General features: G+C 41.8%; 1 protein-coding gene across 1 annotated transcript in view; it reads right to left on the bottom strand.

Moving 5' to 3' along the window:
- The window catches only part of AVEN (apoptosis and caspase activation inhibitor), a 196,106-nt gene extending 180,598 nt beyond the window's left edge, over nucleotides 1-15,508 (bottom strand). The window contains exons 1-2 of the mRNA XM_065942023.1: nucleotides 15,409-15,508; nucleotides 11,394-11,848 (exon numbers count right to left, since the gene is read on the bottom strand). Of these exons, the coding sequence (XP_065798095.1) occupies nucleotides 11,394-11,848; nucleotides 15,409-15,508 (555 nt within the window). The remainder of the gene's footprint in view (nucleotides 1-11,393; nucleotides 11,849-15,408) is intronic.
- Nucleotides 15,509-24,761: the final 9,253 nt, after the last annotated feature.

The following is a 24,761-nucleotide window of genomic DNA, read 5'->3' as shown; positions in this document are numbered from 1 at the left end:
GATATTATCGTGCTGAGTCCTGTCCCACTGTTTGCAACCCCATGGACTATAGCCTGCCAGGCTCCTCTGTCCACAGGGATTTTCCAGGCAAGAATACTGGTGTGGGTTGCCATTTCCTTCTCAAGGGGCATCTTACCAAACCAGAAATTGAAGCAGGGTCTCCAGTTGAGCTACTAGGGAAGTCCCATGGTAATTTTTATTTTATTCTTGTTATTATTCTGTTATTTAAAAGAATAGGTAGAACTTTGGGTCTTACAAGATACATTTTTCTCTGATACAAAAGAGAAGGAAAGGTAACAGACTGATTTTGACAACATGGAGAGGCAGGTTGAAAGAGGACAAATCTGAGATGAGTTTAGAATTGAAAAAATCGCATAATGGAAACCATGATGTAGTGTACATCAGTCACACATAAGTGAATGTCATCCAGGATGTACTAAAAAATACCAACTAAATTAGGAGCCAAAATCTTCAGAAGAATCATGAAAATAGCCTCATAAAATGATAAAATATATTTGACTAAATAATTAAAAATCATTAGCTTTTGCCTACTTAACATATTCTAACAGATGTGATCAATCCTAAGTTGACAGTTTCAAAAAAAAAAAAAAAAAAGTCTTTCATATTAAACACTAAAGTCTCCCAGGACACTTTTAGTCTTAAAAAGATCATGGCATCTGTTCCCAACACTTCATGGCAAATAGACAGGGGAAAAGTAGAAACAGTGGCAGATTTTATTTTCTTGGGCTCCAAAATCATTGCAGATGGTGACTGCAGCCATGAAATTAAAAGACGCTTGCTCTCTAGGAAGAAAGCTATGACAAACCTAGACAACGTATTAAAAAGCAGAGACATCACTTTATTGACAAAGGTCCGTACAGTCAAAGCTATGGATTTTCCAGTAGTCACGTATGGATGTGAGAGTTGGACCACAAAGAAGGCTGAGCACCAATGAATTGATGCTTTTGAACTGTGGTGTTGGAGAAGACTCTTGAGAGTCTTGGACAGCAAGGAGATCCAACCAGTCAATCCTAAAGGAAATCAATCCTGAATATTCATTGGAAGGTCTGATGCTGAAGTTGAAGCTCCAATACCCCTGGCCACCTGATGTGAAGAGCTGACTCACTGGAAAAGACCCTGACACTGGGAAAGATTGAGGGCAGGAAGAGAAGGGGGCGACAGAGGATGAGATGGTTGGATGGCATCTCCGACTCAATGCACGTGAGTTTGAGCAAGTTTCAGGAGATGGTGAAGGATAGGGAAGCCTGGTGCGCTGCAGTTCATGGGGTCGCAAAGAGTTGGACACGACTGAGCGACTGAACAATGACAGCATAAGTTCATGTATATGACTAAATGTGTAGCTTTGCATTTGACCTGCATACTCTGAGAAGACTCTGCATGGGTGAGGACAGCAGACTGAATGTAGATAAAAGGACCACCTTTGACTGTGTTCATCTAATTTCAGTCTTTACAGTTTTGTAAGGTAGACACTCTTACTCACCCTGTACAGTAAGGGAACTGAGCTTTAGAAAGTTTACGCAACTTTCCTGAGGTTTTACAACTAGTAAGTGGGGGTTGGAAGGTAGGATTCTAAGCAGTTTGCTAAACTGCAAAACACATTGATCACCATGAGATATAACCCCTGAAAGAAAAATGAAAAAAACAAAAACACAGGTGGGAGAAAAAGGAAAGAAAGGAAGGGAGACGGGGAAAAATAAGAATACTTAGTAGGTTTTGAGAAGTTATACCTTAGCTATTCATTTGTCTGTAAAGTCCTGCTACCTACCACCTAGATACAGTAATTCCTATTTGTCCATTCAGTTCAGTTCAGTCACTCAGTCATGTCCAACTCTCTGTGACCCCATGAACCTCAGCACGCCAGGCCTCCCTGTCCATAACCAACACCCGGAGTCCACCCAAACCCATGTCCATTGAGTCAGTGATGCCATCCAACCATCTTATCCTCTGTCATCCCCTTTTCCTCCTGCCCTCAATCTTTCCCAGCATTAGGGTCTTTCCAAATGACTCAGTTCTTCACATGAGGTGACCAAAGGATTGGAGTTGCAGCTTCAACATCAGTCCCTCCAATGAACACTCAGGACTGATCTCCTCTAGGATGGACTGGCTGGATCTCCTTGCAGCCCAAGGGACTCTCAAGAGTCTTCTCCAACACCACAATTCAAAAGCATCAATTCTTCGGTACTCAGCTTTCTTTATAGTCCAACTCTCCCATCCATATGGACTATTTGTCCATAATTCAACTCTAATACTTAAGCTTTCAGGGACCCCATCCTACATGGGATCACTGTGGTGCCCCCACCAGCATGGACAACCTGACGTCAACAGACATTTCCCATCCCCTCCCTGAACCCTAGGAAGCCATGCCAAAAAAAGATGAGATACAAACCTGAAGCCCCCCTACCTGCCAACTCTGTCTAGAAACCCTCCATTTTAAGTCTACTTCCAAATTGTAAAAATGAAAAACCATCTTATCTCCTTAATTTCCCCCTCCAATGTACATAAGAAAATTGCTCTTAAAAAAACATCTTCTAGTCTTTTCTTAATTCAATGATTCTCTTGGCTGTGAAGAAAAGAAAAGCACCTTTTAAAACTTATCAGGGGAACAACAAGGACTTATTGTACAGCACTGGAATTGTACTCAATATTCTGTAACAATCTGTATGGGAAGAGAATCTGGAAAAGGGTAGATTTATGTGTATGTATAACTGAACCACTTTGCTGTACACCCAAAATGACACAACATTGTAAATCAAATATACTCCAATAAAAATTAAAAATGAACTTAACAGAAACCATTCCATAAAATCACAGACTGCCAACATAAAAAAACAGCAGCAAACCAAAACACAACCTGGGCATGGGGTGAAGGGCAGTAAGGAAAAAAAGGAAGCCAAGTTTTGTCTCTCTAAAAATACTCATTTTTTAATCGAGCTTTGCTCCCAGAGAACTCATAAGTTTTTCAGAAGGACTTGAAGTTTGTGTATCCATAACAAGGATTAAGCCTTTTTCAGTAGCATAAGATTAGGCTTTTATTAGCCCAAATATTAAACAAAGACATGTTTTATAAACCTTGTAGTAAAAAAAAAAAAGAGAGAGAGAGACTGAAATATTCTAGTCCTCAATATTGCAAATCCAGCTACTGGGATGTGAACTTTAGATTCACTAAATCCATGTTTTAAATGAAACTCACACTTTATTAGACTTTGAGAGTGAAGGCTAGTTAAGTATTTTACATTTTTCCAAATTGCCGATGTTAATGGTCTTTTCAAGCCAGAGACTATAGACAGATAAATTTGGTGACTATTTCAGAATATACATCCACTGACAATCTCCCAGTGTAACTTTCCACAGCTAAATAGAGAACTGGAGAAATCACAGCACTGATATATCCAAGAGTATACATAAATTTTTCATAAAAAGTTCTGCTATCCCAAAGCTTTGCCTATATTAATATTAAAATGTGGTTCTTATGCCTCAATATAAGTTTGACTTGGTACTAAGGATCAGACATATTTGTATCTGTCCTTAATAGCAAAAAGATGAAGCCAAGATTAAGTAGGTATAATAGGGAATTAATTCTATCAATCTCCCTGTTCTAATTTTAATTCTATTTGCACACACCAGTGATGTGACATGGTTGGTACAAACAGCATCCTTGGGAATACTGCTCTTTACAGAAATAGTCTTAGTTAATTTAAAGTTGACAAACATTAGGTCAGTCAAATTCTAAAAACAGCATCCTTGCAACACCAGGACAAAACTTCTTTCGCATATCAATTTGTATTTCTCAACATCCTTTGACACAATCCACTCAAAAGTGAGAGACTGATTTCCCTTGCAGCTCAGCTGGTAAAGAATCTGCCTGCAATGCAGGAGACTGGGTTCAACCTCTGGGTTGGGAAGATCTACTGGAGAAGGAAAAGGCTACCCACTCCAGTATTCTGGCCTGGAGAATTCCATGGACTGTATAGTCCATAGGGTCACAAAGAGTCAGACATGACTGAGTGACTTTTAAAAAAATAAATAAATAATTTTTTTAAAAATTTTAAAAGTGAGAGACTGTCTATAACAATTCCCAGTGCAATGCCCCATGACACCTGTTTGGAATATATTCAGACCAGTTGTTGATTATTTCCATCCAAAAGGAAAAAAGAAAATGTATTAAAGAACTTATTCTTGGTACCTCAATATACACACACAAATGGCTCTAACAAAAGAGAAGAAATTTTAAAGAGAATGGATGTGGTGCCCTAACAATTTCATCGGTGCATGTATGCTCCATCAGTCAGTCGTGTCCAACTCTGCAACCCCATGGACTGTGGCCCATCAGGCTCCTCTGTGCATGGGATTTTTCAAGCAAGAATACTGGAATGAGTTGCCATTTCATCCTCCAGGGGATGTTCCCGACCCAGGGATCCAACCTCTGTCTCCTTCATTGCTTCTATAAAATAGAAATAATTGTGTCAATATGGTCTTTATTTCTCCCTATTCCAAAGTGCATCAGAAAATAGTGACATCTGAATAGAAAACACCTTCACAGCCACTTAAGTTAATTTCTTAAAAATAGTAAGTCAGGCATGCTGTGGTGTGGTTACGACCCGACAACTTACACAGCCTCTCTAGAGGCTACTTGCCCAGGATTGTGAAAAGTAATCACTACTTTTTCTAAAGAAAACAGGAAGAAGCAGAAATGGTTAAAAAATAAAATAAAGAAATGGTTTACTACCTAATTCCCCAGGAGATAGCCTGGTAGTCTGGAATTACGAGCTTGCTGTTCTCCATCCTAGCAGTAGTTTAAAACAAAGTCAGTAACATTACTAAGATTGACAAAAGCTGGAAAATTTAAAACATTATTCGGTACATGTCAAGAAACCAAAAAAAAAAAGCACCAAAGAAAAACAAAAACACACCCCAACCCTCGTGGTGAATAACTGCAATAAACCATATTGTGCATAGTCGTGTCCAACTCTGTGGACCCATGGACTATAGCCTGCCAGGCTTCTCTGCCTATGGGATTTTTCCAGTCAAGAAAACTGGAGTGGACTGCCATGCCCTCCTCCAGGAGAGCTTCCCGAACCAGGGATCGAACCAGATTTCCTGCATTGGCAGGCGGGTTCTTTACCACCAGCCCACCTGGGAAGCCCACTATATTACTAAGCAGGGTGGTTGGGGGGCCGGGAGGGAGTGGGTGCGGTTAATATTGTGATTTTTTTTTTCCAACTTTGAACAGTGAACAAGGCAAGCCCCGGTTGTCTAAAACAAATCAGAATGTCAAGAACTGAGGCAAGATGACAAGGCAGCTCAAACAAGGAGCACTGAGCCAGGTGGGAGCTGGGGTTCAGGATATTCAGGAAGAGCATCCCTAAGGAGGAGATCCTCAACAGGGCCTCTAACAGTCCTGCAATTAGCAGAGTCTTCACATATTGATTTCCTCTGTTCCCGGCATTACCTTTTTCACGGGGCTCCACACAGGCTCCAGATAGAAAGGAGAGCTCATTAAGTAATGTGAGCTTACTCCCCAGGCCTCAGACGGAGCAAGCATAGGCCTGGGGGTTCACAGATTTTTTCAATGAGTTTTTGATCACGCATTGTTGGTTTGGTTTTTTTTTCCGCATTGTTTTTTAAAAGAATCAAGTTCCAGATGTTCAAGATCCATACTCTTTCCTAAGAGCAGTCTATCTTGGAAATACAGGACATGGGGGCTTCCCTCACAGTCCAGTGGTTAAGACTTCACCTTCTAATGCAGGGGCTGCGGGTTCCACCCCTGGCTGGGAAGCTAAGAGCCCACATGCCTCATGGCCCAAAACACCAAAACAGAAAACAGACAACAGTATAACAAATGCAATAAGGACTTCTAAAATGGTCCACATCAAAAACACCTTTTAAAAGAGAGAAGGAAAGAAATACAGGACACCTAGCCCTTGAGGGCAAGGAAGCCTCTTCTGGGCCACTCTCAGTCTGCGCTGTGGTCCCTGAACCCCAAGAAAAGGTCATTTGAAATACGGGTGTAGATGTTGAGAAAGTGTAACTCTAAAGACCATTCACAAATAAGTAGTTTCCAATTCCTTGTTTTCAACAAAATTGAAGTGGGACCTAATCTACTTGTCAGCTGGCAGAGTATTCAAATGCTTTACAATGATGATTCTGGCATATAGCCAGAAAGGTATCCAAAGACCTGAGTGACACATATGATGGAACCCCAACCATTCCCATCTACAAATTTATGAGAACTACGTTCTGCAGTACTTATATCTATAAAAACAAAAATTTGGAAGAGAACTGATGGTGAATCTTGTCTCATTCAGGCAATAAGTAATATTCATTCAAGGATACCCAACTAAACTCACTAAGGAAAAAGAGATGCATTCACAAAATTTTACATTTAACAACTGCTAATTAAAGTATACTGCTATAAATCAATGAGATTTTAATTTAGTCTAAAAGAAAAAACTTATACCCAAACCTTAAGGTTACAAAACATTTTAAAAATTTATTTTTAATTGCAGGATAATTGCTTTACAATATTGTGTTGGTTTCTGCCATACATCAACATGCATCAGTCAAAGGTATACATATTTCCCCTCCCTCTTGAACCTCTCTCCCACTTCCCACCCCATCCCACCCCTCAAGATTGTCATAGAACTCCGGTTTGAGATCCCTGAGTCACACAGAAAATTCCCACTGGCTATCCATTTTACATACAGTAATGTATACGTTTCCATACTACTCTCTCCATTCATCCCACCCTCTCCTCCCCGCCCAGTGTCCACAAGCCTGTTCTCTGTGTCTCAAGGTTACATTTTTTTAAATCACAGTTTTTTCTACACTAAAAGCTTTCCAAGTTCAAAAATATATTACACTGGGCCCAATTCTATGGGAGATGTGAAATGAAAACACAAGTGAGAAAGAAAAAGGAATAATATAAATCTTCTTACTGCTAAAGAGTTTATTAATGTGGTTCTTAAATAGATGGTGGTATACAAACTTCCAGTTATAAGGTAAGTAATTACTAGGGACGTATGGTACAACACAATAAATATAATTAACACTGCTATATGTTATATGTAAAAGTTAAGAGAGTAAATCCTCAGAGTTCTCATCATAAGGAAATGTTTTCTATTTTCTGAATTTTGCATCTGTATGAGATGACAGATATTCACTAAACTTATTGTGATAATCATTTCGTGATGTATGTATACAAATTATGCTGCATATCTTAACTCGTAAACTCATTATATATCAATTATACATCAAACTGGAAGAAAAAATACCAAAAAAATAAAAGAAAAAGGTGGAAGAACAGATACATAATGATAATGAGTATTAAATGACTATATTGTTTTCAGTATATATTTATTTTATGTTGGAAATTTTATATTCTGAAACAATCAGAACCATTGATTTAAATGTTCATTGCAAATGTTAAAGTACAACATCTTACATAATTTATCAAAATATTTTTAAGGAGGCTATAAGCAGGATGTTTCTAGGATCAGTTGCCTGTGTTGATAATCTAAAAATATGTAAATGAAACAATGGCCAGCGAGAAAAGCAGACCTCCAACAGATACATTAGCAAGGATAACGATGCCAAAATAGTTATAGGGCTGGAGCAGCAGTTTGCAGCAGCAGGGGAGAGGGCCAATTCCGTGATTACCAAAAGCTAATCTCAAAGCAATTTTCTCTTGGGACACTTAAGCACGTTCAGTTTCTAACCTAATTTGTTTCAGGCTTTCTGAGAATAGGAGCAATGCAGTCTAGAGGCTGTCATTTGAGTTTGAGCTTTAATAGGCCCTCAGTCTCTGAGAGCTGACTGACAAGATGCAGGTGACTCCCTTCAGTCACAACGAAAGAGCAGGTGCCTTTGACTGCCAGTAACTTTGATTTGCCATTGTTTCTTCTTACCGGTTCACACTAAGCTTGAACACCAAAGTCAGAGAATTCCCTTTTACTAAGTAAAACAGTAGCAGTAAAAACGTTGGAAGCATCTACTATTAATGACTACTTATGCAAAGGATTTACATCACTGTTGGCAAAGCAAAAAAGTTTCATCCAAAAAAAAAGCCTCCAAGTCTACTCCCCTTAATGCAATCATAAACAACTGTCTTATCTTTTACTAGACATAAGTAATCTAAAAATGAGTGAAAGCAACTAACATAAACATGGAGCAAGAAAGCAAAGATCTGACACCCACAATAATGGAAAATGGTATGTGTCACCTTAAAACCTTATAATTATATCAAACATCGGGAAAACAGGTACGTGAAAAGGATCCACATATCCCCTCTTCAAATCTCAAAGTCACTCCAGAGCTAAAATGCCTGGGTAGAGTTCAGGCTCTGCAATCTTGTAGTTGAGTGATACTGGGTAAATACCTTATCTCTCCTAACTGTGCCTCAGTTTTCTCATCTCATACCAAGTGCTCAATAAATGTGAGTTACCATTAATATTACAGGGAAGAAAAAAATTTCCAATGACTGCCAACAGGCCTTGACTTACTCTCTGTTAATAGTTCATCAAAAAGATCAATACTAAGAAAATGCTAGTTCTTGGAAATTTTTAATTGAATGACTGCATTAAGTACAATATTACACTTCTAGCAGATACTCAATGAAAATAAGTAGCCTTACAACATGCTTACTCAAACTCCATAGACATGGGGTTCACATCTATAGAGGAAATGATTTAAGAGCAAATGCCTAGTAGGCACAACATAACCAAATTACCTTGGAGTATTACGAATCAAAAAGTTGTTTTGTTTTGTTTTCCATTTATGTCATGTATCCGTAGTAGTCTAAAGCAGAAAGCAGAGGGAATAGACAGTATTAAACTCTAGATTTAGGTACCTGGTCCTTACAAAACTAAAACTCTACTGTAAATTTTTTCTTTCTAATCATTTCAGTGAGTCTCCATTTGGGGTACAAATGCACTGTAGGATATAAGAACAAAGAGGTCAAAAGCAGCTTAACCAACTTTGTCCCATTTAGTCTTTAGGCATCAAGAATGGTATTCTTAGCAAGCCTAAATAGGAACAGCACTTCAGAACCTGAGAAGCAGAAATGAGGTAGAGGCCACCAACCTAAACCAAAATGAAGGAATAATCTCTCCAACCTCTCTTCATCCAGCTCTACCTGAAAATATGATGGTGATAGCAAGTGTCTGCAGCTACTCCCCAGGTACCGTGCCAAGCATCTATGTTCACCGACATACTGAATCCTTAAACTGTAAAGTGAGAAAATACTAAAAGAAAATCAGAGATGGAATTTTCCAAACCATTCTAAAAATTGATAAAAACCTGAAGTCTTAATACAATAGTTACTACATTAGGGCAAATTTTAAATTATTTGTCTCTTGATAATCTATCATTTTACTCAATTTAGTTCAATGAAGACCAAATACCAAAGAGACCATAACTACAATTACTGTTAAAATATGATCCCTGCAACCAAGGAGTGTCTGCTTTGTTCTCAGTAAAGCAGTAATTGATTCACAAAAATATGAGAAATAAAACACGGTCAAGGGCTGTGTATGCTTAGCCGCTCAGTCGTGTCCGACTCTGCAACCCCATGGACTGGAGCCCACCAGGCTCCTCTGTCCCTGGGGATTCTCCAGGCAAGAATACTGGAGAGAGTTGCCATGCCCTCCTCCAGGGGATCTTCCCAACCCAGGGATGGAACCCACATCTCCCGCATTGTAGGCGGATTCTCAGATGAGCCATCAGGGAAGCCCTGGACAAGGGCAGCTGGGTGTAAATCCCAGCTCTGCCACTACTAGCTACAAGAGCTTAAGCAAGTCGGTTAACCTATAAAAACAAGATTTTATACAAATAAAACTTATATTGTTTTGTTGTTCTAGTTGCTAAGTTGTGTCCAACTCTTCACCACCGCAAGGACAGTAGGCTGCCAGGCTCCTCTGTCCATGGGATGTTCCAGGCAAGAATACTAGAGTGGGTTGCCATAAAGTGTGCATATGCATATAATAAATTTGATATAAAGTTGAGATGGCTGGATGGCACCACCCACTCGATGGACATGAGTTTGAGCCAGTTCCAGGAGTTGGTGATGGACAGGGAAGCCTGGCATGCTGCACTACATGGGGTCCCAGTCTGACACCACTGAGTGAGTGAACTCAAAGTTGTTTAAACAACTTCAAGTTGCTAAAAAAAGCTGTAATAAAGTTTAATCTACATTATGTTATAAAGACAAAATGTGATATATACAGTGTACACTGGACTGGTCAGGTTCCTTTATTTCCTGGTGAGTTAAGAATTTCTTCATACCTCTCAAATTTTACTCATTATCTACCTTAATCAAGGTTGAATATGCCAAACTTAATTTTAAGCTTTTTAATTTTTATCCAATTCTCTTTCTGTACACAACTCCTTTCTTTAGGGACATTCTATTATGCCCTTAAGATAATACAAATACTTCAGTAACAGGAATTTCTAACCAAAAATAAATTTTCAATCTATGCACATGGGAATTCGAAATATAAAGATGGTTTTGTACTACAAATGTTAAAATAACAGCAGTATAGTTCATAAAAAGTGATTTAACTCCTTTAGCTAAGACAGCGTATAGTAAAAGTCTGCCCCCAAATCATTCCCTGCTTCAAGCTGTAAGACATTTCCAAGTATGAATGTGTGAATATGGCCGATTATACTATTAAAATTGAGACCTGACTGCTGAAACATTTACAGATTGCAAGTTCAGACAGATGAAGATCACTGACCTCTGATTCCTATACATCGATAATAATAGAGAACTATGCTATTAAAAAAAAAAAAAAAAAAAAACAACTATGCATCTGATCCTAGCCCCAAATAGTATAGAGTCCAGCCCGTCGGGGTCTTTCTTTTATTCAATAAACATTTATTATGCGACTACTGTGTGACACGCATCGCACAGGCAGTGAACAAACTGAGCCCCAAATCTCTTCTTTCTTACTAACAGAAACGTTCCTCTGCAAGGTCAGGCAGACCAAGCCCTGGCTGCCTCCACCCCTGCCCATCACACTGACACCGTACCCGAACCCAACGGGCCCTCTAGACTTGCGGGCCCACAGCCTCGACCGCTGGGTTCTTTAATAACTAGGCCAAGTCCCCCTGGGTAGGCTGAGGAAGCCCTCCGCCCCGAGCCTCCGGGCGCCCAGCGGAGAGGCGGGCGACACGGGGCTCACCCCCGCCCGCGCCACGTGCACACCCGCCGCGCGCCCCCGCCGCCCTCCGCTCTCCCGGCGCAGGCGCCGTCACCGCCCAGCTGGCGCGCGCCCCGGACGCCGGCCACGGTTCTTGATTCGCGGAGGGGTCCCTCAGCAGCCCCGGTCCCACGCGGCTGCGACCCCCACTAGACCCCACCCGCCGTTGCCTCTTACCGGTTCGCTGGTCCTGGCACCCCGGCCTCCCGGCTCCCGACGGCCGCCTCGCGGGGCGCCTCCTCCTCGGCCACCGCGGCCGCCCCGGAATCCCCGGCCGCGGCCTCGGCGGCCGCCTCCATCTCCACCACCACCTCTCGCTACGGCGGTCCCGGCGCCCGCCCGCTCGCGGTCGCGATCGCCGCTTGGCCGGCCGCGGCCGGGTCGGCGTCCCCGGCCGCCCCGAGCTCCTCGCTCCGCCTGCATCTGGCTGCCGCCGGCGATGCTGAGCGCACGGGAGCTGGGCCGCCGCAGAGACGCCCTTGCCCCACCGGAAACGGGCCCCACGGAGGAGCCGCGAGCACCGGGCCTAGGTGTCAGCGAGCGCGGGGTGCGGGGCCGGGAATGGAAGCCGGCCGCGGCCGCGGCGGGGGCGGGGCTGCCCTGGGGCTTGGCAGGTGGGGCGGGAGCCGGGGCTCCGGGAGGGCCGCGGGTTCAGAGGAAAGGCCTGACCAGTGGGAGCTGCGGGGCAGGGGCAGGGCTGTTCCTGGGGGAGGGGCCGTGGTAAGTCAAAGGGTGGGCTGTAAAATAAACAGCTAACGTAATATGAATTCACTTTCTGATGAAAACAATAAAGAAATACTGATATGGTGTGTTTGCATAGGGTCTTTAAAAGTATATATCAAAATATTAGTGTTACACCCCACTCCCAAAGTCCAAGCTCCTACTCCTCTCCTTAGGACAGGCTAATAAATTGAGAGATGAGTTGTTGGGGCAAGGAATAGCCACTTGGTGGGAAAGCCAGCAAATGGAGACGATAATGGGCTCCCACCGTCCAAAGAACTGTCTCGCCTGAGCTAGCATTTTAGCTTCTTTTATACTAATAATGGAGAAAGTAAACGCAAACATTTCCTGGTTCCAGTCGGCCTTGGGAAGGCACTGCACAGGCGGGCCTGGTCAGGATGTTTCTTGTGAGCCACACAAAGGCGTTTAATGCTCTTTACCTGGGAGGCAGGTAATGAGATGGGCCATTATATACAATTGAAACTTATAGGCAACAGCCCTTCAGTGATTAACCTGTAATAGAATAAAAATGTTCTTCCATATTACACTAGTGGTTAGCTGTGCTGAGCCTTCCAGTGAGGGGTTTTTGTTTGTTTGTTTTTCCTTTTTTTTCTGTTTAGTCTCCAGACTTTCACGAATGAATATGTGTAATTATTAAAGTTACACTGAACTCCGAGTTCAGAAAGAGGGATGAAGAAGGTAAGGGAGGACCTTCAGGTGAGAGGCGCAGGCTGCAACAAGCCCCTGGGAGTGGAGAGACAGGACCTCAACAGAATTTTTGTAGAAGTGACTCCTTTAGGTCACACTAAGTGCAGGAGAGTTAAATTCTCCTATCAGCCCTAAGTGGTAGGTACTACTGTCATCCTTATTTTACAGGTAAGGAAATATCCCTAGAGAAAGTAAACCACTTGTCTGAATGACACAACTATGGTAGTGGTGGAACTAACATTCTAACTCAAGCAAACTCAGTCTCTTCATGTGTGTGTCAGTGTCACTTAGTAGAAAGTTTTGGGGACTCGCCCATGTTTTGTGATTTAATATTTTGTTCCTTCTTACTGCTAAGCGGTAGTCCATTTTATGGATCCACTCTTAACTAAGGAGGAAAAGGGCAGTTGGTGATATGGATACGTGGGAGCCATTTTTAACTTTATATTACAGAAACCACATGAAAACAATACAAAGAAGGGTTTACAGCATCCATCATCCAATCAGTGTGGCAACACGTGTTTTCTTCCCAATCCTTTCTTACCCTTTTTCACATTCATAGACAGTTAACACTACTCATTGCTCCTAATTATCTACTCTGTTAGGTACAGTGCTTAAAGATTAAAAAAAAAAAGAAAAAAGCCACAGTCCTTGTTCTCCAGTAGCTCACTTCCCACAAGGAAGACAATGACTCTGTACAGAGAGGACTGCACCAGTGTACTGAGTACAGTGAGGTTCAAGGTGAAGGCCGGAAGGAAGAAAAGCTCCACTGCCTAAATCAATGAGTTTTCCAGGGCTACATGAGAAAAAGACCCAGGAGCCCAGGCCTGATGGTTGAGCAGGAGTTTGCCTTGTTAATAAGTGGAAATAGGGAGCTACTGAAGGATTGTAAACTGGAGAGAAACACAATCTTAAAGTAATGCAGAGCACAATTCTAAGTATTGACACTTCCCATATAGCACTTCCCTATAAACCTCACAGCAGCCTTATGAGGTACTACTACATGCGTGCTACGTCGCTTTAGCTGGGTCTGACTCTTTGTGACCCTGTGGACTGTAGCCTGCCAGGCTCCTCTGTCCTTGGGATTCTTCAGGCAAGAATACTGGAGTGGGTTGTCAGGCCCTCCTCCAGGGATCTTCCCAACCCAGGGATTGAACCCACATTCTTATGTCTTCTGCATAGGCAGGTGGGTTCTTTACCACCACCTGACAAGCCCCATTAGGTACCACTACTGTCATCCATTGGAGAAGGCAATGGCACCCCACTCCAGTACCCTTGCCTGGAAAATCCCATGGACGAAGGAGTCTGGTAGGCTCCAGTCCATGGGGTCTCAAAGAGCTGGACACGACTGAGCAACTTCACTTTCACTTTTCACTTTCATGCATTGGAGAAGGAAATGGCAACCCACTCCAGTGTTCTTGCCTGGAGAATCCCAGGGATGGCGGAGCCCGGTGGGCTGCCGTTTATGGGATCACACAAGAGTCAGACACGACTGAAGCGACTTAGCAGCACCAGCAGCAGTGTCATCCATGTTTCACAGATAAGGGATCTAACAGAGATGTGAACTAACTTCCAAGATCACAGAGCTAATGGATTGATTCCACAACTAGTAATGGAATGATTGGGACCCAGAGCCGTCTGACTTCAGTCTGTATGCTGTTAACTAAACACTATAGCTCAAACGGTAAAGACTCTGCCTGCAATGCAGGAGACCCGGGGTTCAATCCCTGGGTTGGAAAGATCTACTGGAGAAGGAAATGGCAACCCACTCCAGTATTCTTGCCTGGACAGTTGCAAGGACAGAGGAGCCTGCTGGACTACTGCCCATGGGATCACAAAAAGTCGGACACGACTGACCTACTAACTTTCACTTTCATGCTCAGAAAACCATTCCATACAGGACAATCAGAATTCTAGGCAGCCCTAAGGAAACAACTGGAAGAATCCAAGTGACAGATAATTAGACCAAAATTAAGTTGAGAGCTAAGAAGGAAAATAACGAGACAGATAGGAGATGGGAGAACTGATAGGCTTCTTGTCCATTTCTAAGTGGGAGGTCGGTAAGAAGTTAGGGGTGATACCTAGGTTTCTTGTTTGAGTGACCAGGGAGTTAATGGTGCCATTAGTCAACAGATAATATACAGGGTTATGAGAGGAGATGTGGAAGGATAATAGTATTTTTTAAACATTATATTCTGTATTTTTCTCTGCTACTTCATTGTCTTAATAATAACATTTTTGTCAATAGACACTGTTACTTCTCACCCAATACATCAATTTTTCTTTCTTTTCCCTCTCTACTCTTCTCCAGTCTTTCCCTTTTATCCCCACCCTATCCTATTTCTCTCTCTCTTTTTTTTTTCTCTCTCTTTTTTTAACCTTGTCTTTGTTTGTGAAATTAAGACTGTCAGTGGCACTCTAAGTTATTCATTCTTATGCTAAACTCTCAAATTCACACTCCCACCCCTAGAGAAACACTAACAGGCAGATGGGAATAGTAGCAAGAATTTTATGCTTTTCTTTGCACCCCATAAAGGAACTAACAGGAGAATCCATTGGACAACCTGGGCCCTCATCCTCTGTGTGGCCAGGAGCTATAACGGTTTGGTACATTATCTCTTCCTAAGTGTACAGAAAGTTGGCTGCTTGAAACCGGTTACAGTGGGGATTTTTTTAAACTTATTTATTTATTTTTGGCTGTGCTGGGTTTTCGTTTGCTGCGTGGGCTTTTCTGTAGTAGCTGCGAGCAGGGTCTCCTCTCTGTTACAATACACGGGCTTCTCACTGTGGTGGATTCTCGTGGCGCTCAGGCTCTCGAGCGCAAGCTCAAGTAGTTCTGGTTCATGGGCTTGCTTACTCCAGGGCATGTGGGACCTTCCAGGACCAGGGATTGAACCCATGTCTCCTGCATTGGCAGGCGGGCTCTTTACTATTGAGTCACTGGGGAAGCCCTACAGTGGGAATTTCTATACCACAGAAACTGGCAAAATTCTGCAGAATTAGGACTGTTGGAAGTGGGAGTAGAAACAGGTAGTTAAATATTTATCAGCAGGCCACAGGCTCAGGCTCTCAGCAAGATGAAGATCCACATAATTAATCTCACACCAGACAGCACAAATCGGGGCTTCTCAACTTTGGCACATTTAGGGTTGGATAATTTTTTGTGTAGTGGTGGCTTATCCTGTGCATTGTAGAATGTCTAACAGCATCCCCAGCCTCTACCCACTAGGTGCTACCCACTGGCAACCCTCCATTCCCCCAATTATGACAACCAAAAGCGTCTCCAGACATTTGTCCCAAGGGACAAAATCACCCTGGTTGAGAACCACTAGCACAAATTGATTTAACTACATGACTGTCCTGCTGCTGCTGCTAAGTCGATTCAGTCGTGTCCGACTCTGTGCGACCCCATAGACAGCAGCCCACCAGGCTCCCCCGTCCCTGAGATACTCCAGGCAAGAACACTGGAGTGGGTTGCCATTTCCTCCTCCAAAATATGCCTGTCCTAGAAGCCTCCAAAATTATGAGGTTGAAAAGATCAGTGGGTTTTAGATTAAGCCAACCTCGTTAGGACATGGAGAGACTTTATTTGTGGATAGTAAGAACTAACATTTACTTAACATTTACTTTGTGCCTGGCACAACTCCAAACACTTTACACATGCTAAATTTAATCTTCATTAATATTTCTCTGAATAATATAAATACTACTATTCCTACTTTACAGATAAGAAAACTGAGTCACAAAGGAGTTCAATCATTTGCTCAAGCTAATGAGTGACATAACTGAGATTCATACCTGATCAGTCTGGTTTCAGAATCTGTGTTCTTCAGTTTATACTGCGGATGCCATCAGAAGTCCAGAAACTACATTACTTTGCCCTCCCCATCTATCACCTCAAGGGTCTTTTCAGTTAAACCAAGTGTTTAGAATATGGAGAATTCAGGGGTCTCCAACTAATACCTAATTAGAGGACACCACTAGTAGAAATTCTTTTAACCATGATGTTTAGTATATTCTCATCTGATTATGATCCACATGGGAAAAGTGTCTGTCACCTACTACATTGCAAAAAAAAAAGAAAAACCAAAGCAATCTTATAGTTTTATAAATAACAAAGGGAAGAAGGGAAGGAGGATTATCTGCTATTGCTTTGACTTGATAGTCCTGATTTTAAATATATGCCACTGCATGAATAAAAAATTAAGTTTTCCCTTAGGTAGTATTCATGAGATACAAAAGCAAAGTTTTGATTACATAGGTGACTCCTTAAGAAAATAAACCACTTTTTGGCATATTTTAAAATATATATGACCTATGATGTCAATTCCTTAAGGCAAGAGTTCTCAAAATGTGAGCAAGCAGCATAGTGTCACCAGGGAACTTATTAGAAATGCAAGTTTTGGACTTCCCTGGTGATCCAGTGGTTAAGAATCTGCCTGCCAATGCAGGGAACATGGGTTCAATCCCTGCTCCAGGAAGATTCCACATGCCAAGGGGCAACTAAGCCCGTGCTCTAAAGCCTGAGAGCTGCAACTACTGAAGTCTGTGCCCAGAGCCTGTACTCCAAAGCAAAAGAAGCCACTGCAATAAGAAGCCAGGGCACCACAACTAGAAAGTAGCCCCTGCTCGCCACAACTAGAGAAAGCCCACGCTAAGCAATGAAGATCTAGCATAGCCAAAAAATTAAAAAGAAAAAAGAAATGCAAATTCTCAGAAATCTGGGGATGTGGCCCAGCAATCAAGGCTTTAACAAACCTTTCATCAGGTGACTGTGATGAATGCCCAAGTTTGACTGTCTTAAGGTAGTACTAGGCATTTAAATATCACAAGAAAGCCTCCTAATTCCTAGTCCAAGACCGTGGATTTTATAAGCGCTCATTGTCTGATGAAAGCAGATATTATGATAGGATTTTTTTAAAGGCACTGTCCCCTTGCAAATATTAATATAACTTTTCTAGGGGAAAAAAAGCAGTTCCTGCTTCTTCTCTCTGTAAGCAGGCAGATTTTCTACAGTTTAGTTCACTTCTGATGCATAGTCTATGAACAATGCAAATTGGAAAACACTGATAAGGTCTCTCAAAAAAGATGTCCTTTTATTTACTTTGTGTTTTGAACAGCTGCATCCACTACTGAGGGGTGCTCTCAGGCTGCAGGGGAAGGGAATCTGGCAGGAGCCATCCTTTCAGGCCAGGATCCAGCCTATAACCCAGTGAAGATGAAGGCAAGCGAACTGTCTGTCAGCTCACAATGTTGCTTTGGCCTTGAGCTGGAATCGGGGGTAAAGAACTCCCCAAAATCAACGGAACAAACTCTCAACACACAGACTTCATAACTTGACCCCTTCTCCTCTCTCCCTCCATCCTCATTCCCAGCTGCTGTTTTGGCTTTCTGTTTCACAGAGAAATAGAAGTAATCAAAAAAGATGTTCTACCACGGCCATCACCACAAATCCTAGGCTACCTATCTGCGCCTGTACACATGTCCACTCCCTCCCCTCCTGTTCTCCAAACGGGCCTCAGCTCCGGTGCAAGGCCAAGGCCTCTACTATTGTACTGGCCCCTCCCCCCGCTCACCTACTGGAGGGCATCTCTCCAGCAACATCAGATAATTGCTAACTGATAAAACAGTTACTCACATTAGGCTGCAAAAATGCTCTATTTCCACCTTTCTTTAAAAAACAAAACAAAAAAACTCTTGTCTCCGCATTCTAATCCAGCTTCTTCCCCATTTCTCTATTCCATTCTATAGCAAAGCTCCTCAGAAGAGTATCTACAGCTCTATCTTATTTCTCCTCCCATTCAGCCTCTAATTCACTACACAAGGCTCTCATGCCCACCACTTTACCATCGTGATTTATTATCTCCATGCAACTAGATCCAGTAGGTCTCAGTCTTAATCTTTCTTTTTTTAATTAATTTATTTTTTATTGAAGGATAATGGCTTTACAGAATTTTCTTGTTTTCTGCCAAACCTCAACATGAATCAGCCATATACATACATATATCCCTTCCCTTTTGAAAATCTTTCTTGATTTATCAGTTTCATTTGATGCAATCGATCACTCCCACTCTTTGAAACATTCTCTTGTTGCTTCCAGATCACACCAGGCTGGAGAATTCAAAGATGCGTATATAAGGCACATCTCCAAGTCCATTAGGAAGACTTGGACAATACAGTCAAGAGTGTCTGAACTTCCAGAGTTTTACATAAATCCATTTGTGGCAGTACTGCCCAGACTTGCCCATGTCCTGGCACACATAAAAAGATAACACCTGCCCAGTACTGTGGGATGAGACAAGACTGATCTCAACAGAAGGCAACCCTCCTAGGCAACTCCAAGCCCTGAGGGTCACAGCACATGCATTGAAGGACTCCAGTTTATGTCTTCATGTAAAGCAATCCCACCTCTGTTTTCCAGATACAATGAAAATACAGTCATTTGATGACCTTGGTAATAGACTTCTCCATCACATAACTGTAAAGGCTCAACAATTCATATGTCCTCATTTTCTTAGAATTGTAAAAGTTTAACTCCTTCAGTTCAAGAACTATTGTATAGCCAGCTCTTATATACCCCGTGGCATGTAGCCCAGTGGTAAACACATAACATGTTTTTAAAAACATATCAGATTAAAATTCTGCTTCAGATATTATTGCTTTAGCAACCCTGAGACATCTTTTTTTTTTTTTTAAGTGAAAACAGGCTTATTTAGAGAGATACACACTGCATAGGCAGAATGCAGTCTGTCTCATGAGGCAAGAGTGGCCCACAAGTCCTTTCTTAATCACCAGACACTTTTGGACAGCATTCTATTCTATCAGGAGTTAGATAGAACTTACCTGACAGAAGAAACCAAAAATGACAAGTCCAGAACCTCCCTTAGTCACACATGTTGTCATTGGAAGTTGGAAGTTCTTTCTGATATCTAACTTGATGGTAGGTACCATGTGTTTACACTTACTTTCTATGATTTATCTTTGAAAAGGAGGGAGAGGGGAAGCAGCATATGAATACTCAATATAACAACATGAGCTGGTGATAGTGGTGTCCTGACATAACTGGAGGCAGATGCTATTGAAGTTTTCCACTGTGGTTGTTATAGAAACAGTGAGGAGTGGTTCAGGCATAAAGCTTCTCAGAGAAGAGGTGCTTCAGAAAAGCAAAGCCCCAGAAGTCATCAAGGCCTCTCCACAAGGAGAGAAATTCATTTGGTACAGTGTTACCTTTTTTGTTTTTATGCTATTTTACTTCATTTGTAATAATTTATTGATAACAAAGACACAAGAAGCAATCTACCAAGGTCAGGAATAAGAACAGTTTTATTTCTCCGAGATTCTTGTTTTCTGTTCAGTAGTGGAAAATGACCAGGGATGACTATCTGCTCTCTGTTGATTCAGGCACCCTAGAAATAAACATACTCTCAACACGATGGTGGAAAATGGTAACTTTTAAACTTTGAGTAACGAAGTAAGAAGGCTTCCACAGTGGCTTAGAGGTAAAGAATCCACCTGCAATGCAAGAGACTCGGGTTCAATCCCTGGGTCAGGAAGGTCCCCGGGAGGAGGAAATGGCAATCCACTCCAGTACTCTTGATGGGAAAATCCCACAGACAGAGGAGCCTGGTGGGCTACAGTCCATGGGGTCGCAAAGAGTAGGACACGACTGAGAGGCTGAGCACACACGCACTCAACCAAATAAGAACACAGAGGAAATCTCACCCCCACTATAAACACTTACACAGAGGGAAAAAATGTTAAGATTTACCCCTCCATAAATATCATTTTTCAGTCAAAAACCATTTAATGATTCAAAAAGTTTATTGTAGAATACCATGATGCCTTAAGGTCGGTTTTCACCCTCAACTATCATCCAGCTATTGTAACAAAAAGAAATCAATCTTTCAGTCATGGAACCTACTTCATGTCCCAAATGCCTTTGTTCATGGAAAGATCTGTACATTCCCAGCAGATTAGGAATTGGGGCAGGCATGGGGGGAATCATTCGCCCAAAAGTGAAGCAGTGGGAAAAAATGAAAGAATAGAGGGAACCAAAGGTGGAGAGGAAATATATGTTAATTTCAAATAGGGGCAGTAAAAATAACTCGGAAGGCAGAGGAGGATCTGAACTGTTACTGGACATTTCAGTTGGAAAATTCCAATTTCAGCAGCACATTGTAAGCTATGATTCCCCTTTTCTAGGAAGCTCAGAAATTACCCTCAGCCTTGCTATGTACAGTTCCTAGATCAGCAGCGTTAAGAGGTTTCTAGAAATGCGGAATTGCAAGCCCCACCCTTCTTCAATTTAATAAGATCTCCCAGGTAATTCGTGACCCTTTTGAGAAGCACTGATTCTGTTCTGGTCCTGGGGCTCTTTCAGATCTAATGTGCTTACCTGGAGTGACTCGGATCTAGAGAGGACACTGGCTTTCCACCCTGGCTCCACCTGAGACACACCCGAGCAGTTTCACAGCAACACGGACCCATGTCTCTTCACATATTTAGATTCTGAGTTAACAGGTCTGGGGTGGGACCCCAGACATTAGTATTTTTTAAAAGCTCCTGCTGCTGCTGCTGCTACTAAGTCACTTCAGTCGTGTCCGATTCTGTGCGACCCCACAGACGGCAGCCCACCAGGCTCCACCGTCCCTGGGATTCTTCAGGCAAGAACACTGGAGTGGGTTGCCATTTCCTTCTCCAATGCAGGAAAGTGAAAAGTGAAAGTGAAGTTGCTCAGTCATATCCGACTCTTCAAGACCCCATGGACTGCAGCCCACCAGGCTCCTCCGTCCATGGGACTTTCCAGGCAAGAGTACTGGAGTGGGGTGCCATTGCCTTCTCCATTAAAATCTCCTAGATTATCCTAATAAATGGCTTAGGGTAAGACCTACTTACCTAGACTAACTCTTCATTTTGTAACAGTTAAAACCCCAAACTGCCATTAGAAAAGGACCTGGTGGTATCCCCCACATTATCTGGTTTGGGAGTCCTCAAAACAGCCTGTAAGGTGGATACAGCAGATATTGTTGTACTCTTTAACAAATATTATTATATCTGTTTAACAGAAAATTAGCTGAGAGCTGCTTTCACTATACTGTATTATAGAGCAGTTAAATAACTATTTCCCTGGTTGAAAATAGAGGAAAGTCAAGGTCAAAAATTAATACAACATCCAGTGTTTTACATTGTGAGTCTACAAGAAAAGCCTGAACTCACTTTAAAGAATAAATCACCAGTGCCAACCTCTTAATTTTATATGTGAGGAAATTGGGGCCCAGAGATTTGTCTCAAACCATAAGACGTTAGCTGAAATGAGAACTCAGATCTCCACCCTCCTAGTTCAGTATGTTTCCCACTAAACTGCATTTCCCAAGTATGATCCATCTTGTGGGATTCCACAAGATAGTAACCGCTGTTCCACTGAAAAATGTTAGATATGCTAAGTCACCTCTGAGTTAAAACAAATTCAGGAGTGTCCTTGACCTCAGGACCTCTCAGCCTTCACTGGGCTCCTGTGTCTTCTGAGTCTCAGAGAGTTTTTAGATGGCATTTCCAGAACTTACCAGACTATAGAAACACTTATTTCAACCAGGAATCTTAAGGTGGTTCTATTCCAATGAGCAGACTTTGAGGAGGGCTATAGGCTACTTGGGTTGAGTGGTTGGAAATAATTTGTTCTGCCCCCAGAGGTAGGGCACCAGCTACAGTCACTGAAGGGGAGAGTTTCATCAGTACCATGAAGCATCTGAAATGGCTGGCTCAAGGTTGCAGAAGTATGGCCTCATCGTTTTATTCCACCTTGTCCCTTAAAAGACCATGCCTCAGACCCATACCCACAGTAGGAAGAGTCATTTTTGACGTCCTTCTTGCTGGATTGCTACCTTGTAATGAGCGTGTTCCCGTGTCAGTCTTTATGCAAAGTACTTAACCTGGATTATCTTGTTTAATCTTTAAAACAATCCTGTGAGGTAAGGACTCTTAGTGTTGTTGTTTAGTTGCTAAGTTGTGTACGACTCTTTTGCGACCTCATGGACTGCAGCCCCACCAGATTCCTATGTCCATGGGATTTCCCGGGCAAGAATAATAAAATGGGTTGCCATTTCCTTCTCCAGAGGATCTTCCCCACCCAGGGATCAAACCCACGTTTCCTGTGTTGGTAAGAAAATTCTTTACCATTAAGCCACCAGGGAAGCCCTAAGGGTTCTCAATATCCCTATTTTACAGTTTAAAAATCTGAGACTTAAAGAGGTTCAGAAACAAGTCCAAAGTCATTCAGTAATGAAACGAGGTTTTAAACCTGAAGCTGCCCAATGCCAGATTCAGTTGTATGATTATGAGATAATGTTGCCACTACAAATGACCTTTTTTTCCATTTATCAAAGTGCTTATTCCATTTATTGGGGGGGGGGGTACTTTTTGAGGAATTTTCAAGAACCAAGGGAGCTAACAAGGCTGAAATGTGCAGTGCAGGCCAGTAGGCTGGAAATCTAGCAGGAGCTAATGCTGTAGAATTGACTCTGAAGGCAATCTGGAAGCAGAATTCTTTCTTCTCAGCCTTTTCCCTTAAAGATTTCAACTGACTGGAATCATCCAATCATTATTTATGGAGAACAATCTGCTTTACTTGAAATCTACTGATTCAGCATGAAAACACAAAAGACCCTGCAGCAATCCTGAGAAAGAAAAATGAAGCTGGAGGAATCAGGCTCCCTGACTTCACACTATACCACAAAGTTACAGAAATCAAGACAGTATGGTACTGGCACAAAAATGGAAATACAGATCAATGGAACTGCATAGAAAGCCCAGAGATAAACCCATGCAGCTATGGTCACCTAACCTATGACAAAGGAGGCAAGTGATACATATAGTAAAGAAAAGACAGTCTCTTTAACAACTGGTACTGGGAAAACTGGACAGCTACATGTAAAAGAATTAAATTAGAACACTCCCTAACACCATACACAAAAATAAACTCAAAATGGATAAATGGATTAAAAACCAAAATGTAAGATCAGACACTATAAAAACTCTTAGAGGAAACCATAGAACACTCTTTGACATAAATCACAGCAAGATCTTTTATGATCCACCTCCTAGAGTAATGAAAACAAAAACAAAAAATAAATGGGACCTAATTAAACTTAAAAGCTTTTGCACAGCAAAGGAAACCATAAATAAAACAAAGAAGACAACCCTCAGAAAAGGAGAAAAGCTGTCAAAATACATGCTGTTAGCATTGATTACCCTGGCAAGATAATATTAGAAGAAACTTTGCTTTCTAAATTATACATTTTGACATTGCTTGAACTTTTACAAGGAACATATTACTTTATAATCAGAAAAAAAAAGATAATTTAAAACAATTTGTGACGTTGAAAACAGCCGCAAAATGGACGGGGGGATCGCTATCTTTAGCCGCTGGGGCAACTTTTGAACCTTTTAGATGAAAACTGGGTATATGTGGGGAGTTTGTACATTAAATCAGGGGGGAGTGGTGTAATACAAACTTGGCTCACAACAGTGTCTCAATAATGTTTAATAACTGAATTTATAATTAAACTCAATAATGTTTAATAATTGGATTTATAAAGTAGATACAACTTGTCTTTTTCCCAAGTGCATGAAAAAAAATAGGTACTTACCACCAGAGCTTAAAAAACAGAGGGTCTTCCCTCAAACAAGGAAAGCCATAGTCTAAGGTAACGTAACATCACCCGTTTTCCCCTCTTTACTGCCTTCCAACAAGTTGATTCCTTTTTGTTCCCATTCTGATTGCCCTTGTCATCCTACTGTTTTTTAAAATTGCCTGTTGAAACCACAAGAGGGCCTCATGTACAAGAAAGTCTCTCAGGCAATGGTAATTGTAAAAAGCAAAGAGAGGAGACACCTGTAACAAGTGTTATCAAAACTTCAGAGATTTCAGCATCTTGCTCTCAATAGGTGTGGGACCACATTTAATGTCCTGTTGGAAATTATAAACAATGAGTGGAGAATAAATTCATGCTGGTGAGTGGAGCTAATGTATCTCCCTCTCTTCCAGATGCTGCCCAGAAGAGGTGAGATAGAAAAGAGAACTGTCTAGAAGCTAAGACATCTACTGTAGACGCTTGCACCAGG

The sequence above is a fragment of the Muntiacus reevesi genome, chromosome 7 (genome assembly GCF_963930625.1).
Source record: "Muntiacus reevesi chromosome 7, mMunRee1.1, whole genome shotgun sequence".
Classification (NCBI taxonomy): Eukaryota; Metazoa; Chordata; class Mammalia; order Artiodactyla; family Cervidae; genus Muntiacus; species Muntiacus reevesi.
Note: the sequence above shows the minus strand (reverse complement) of the source record. Positions and strands in the feature narration are given on the sequence as shown.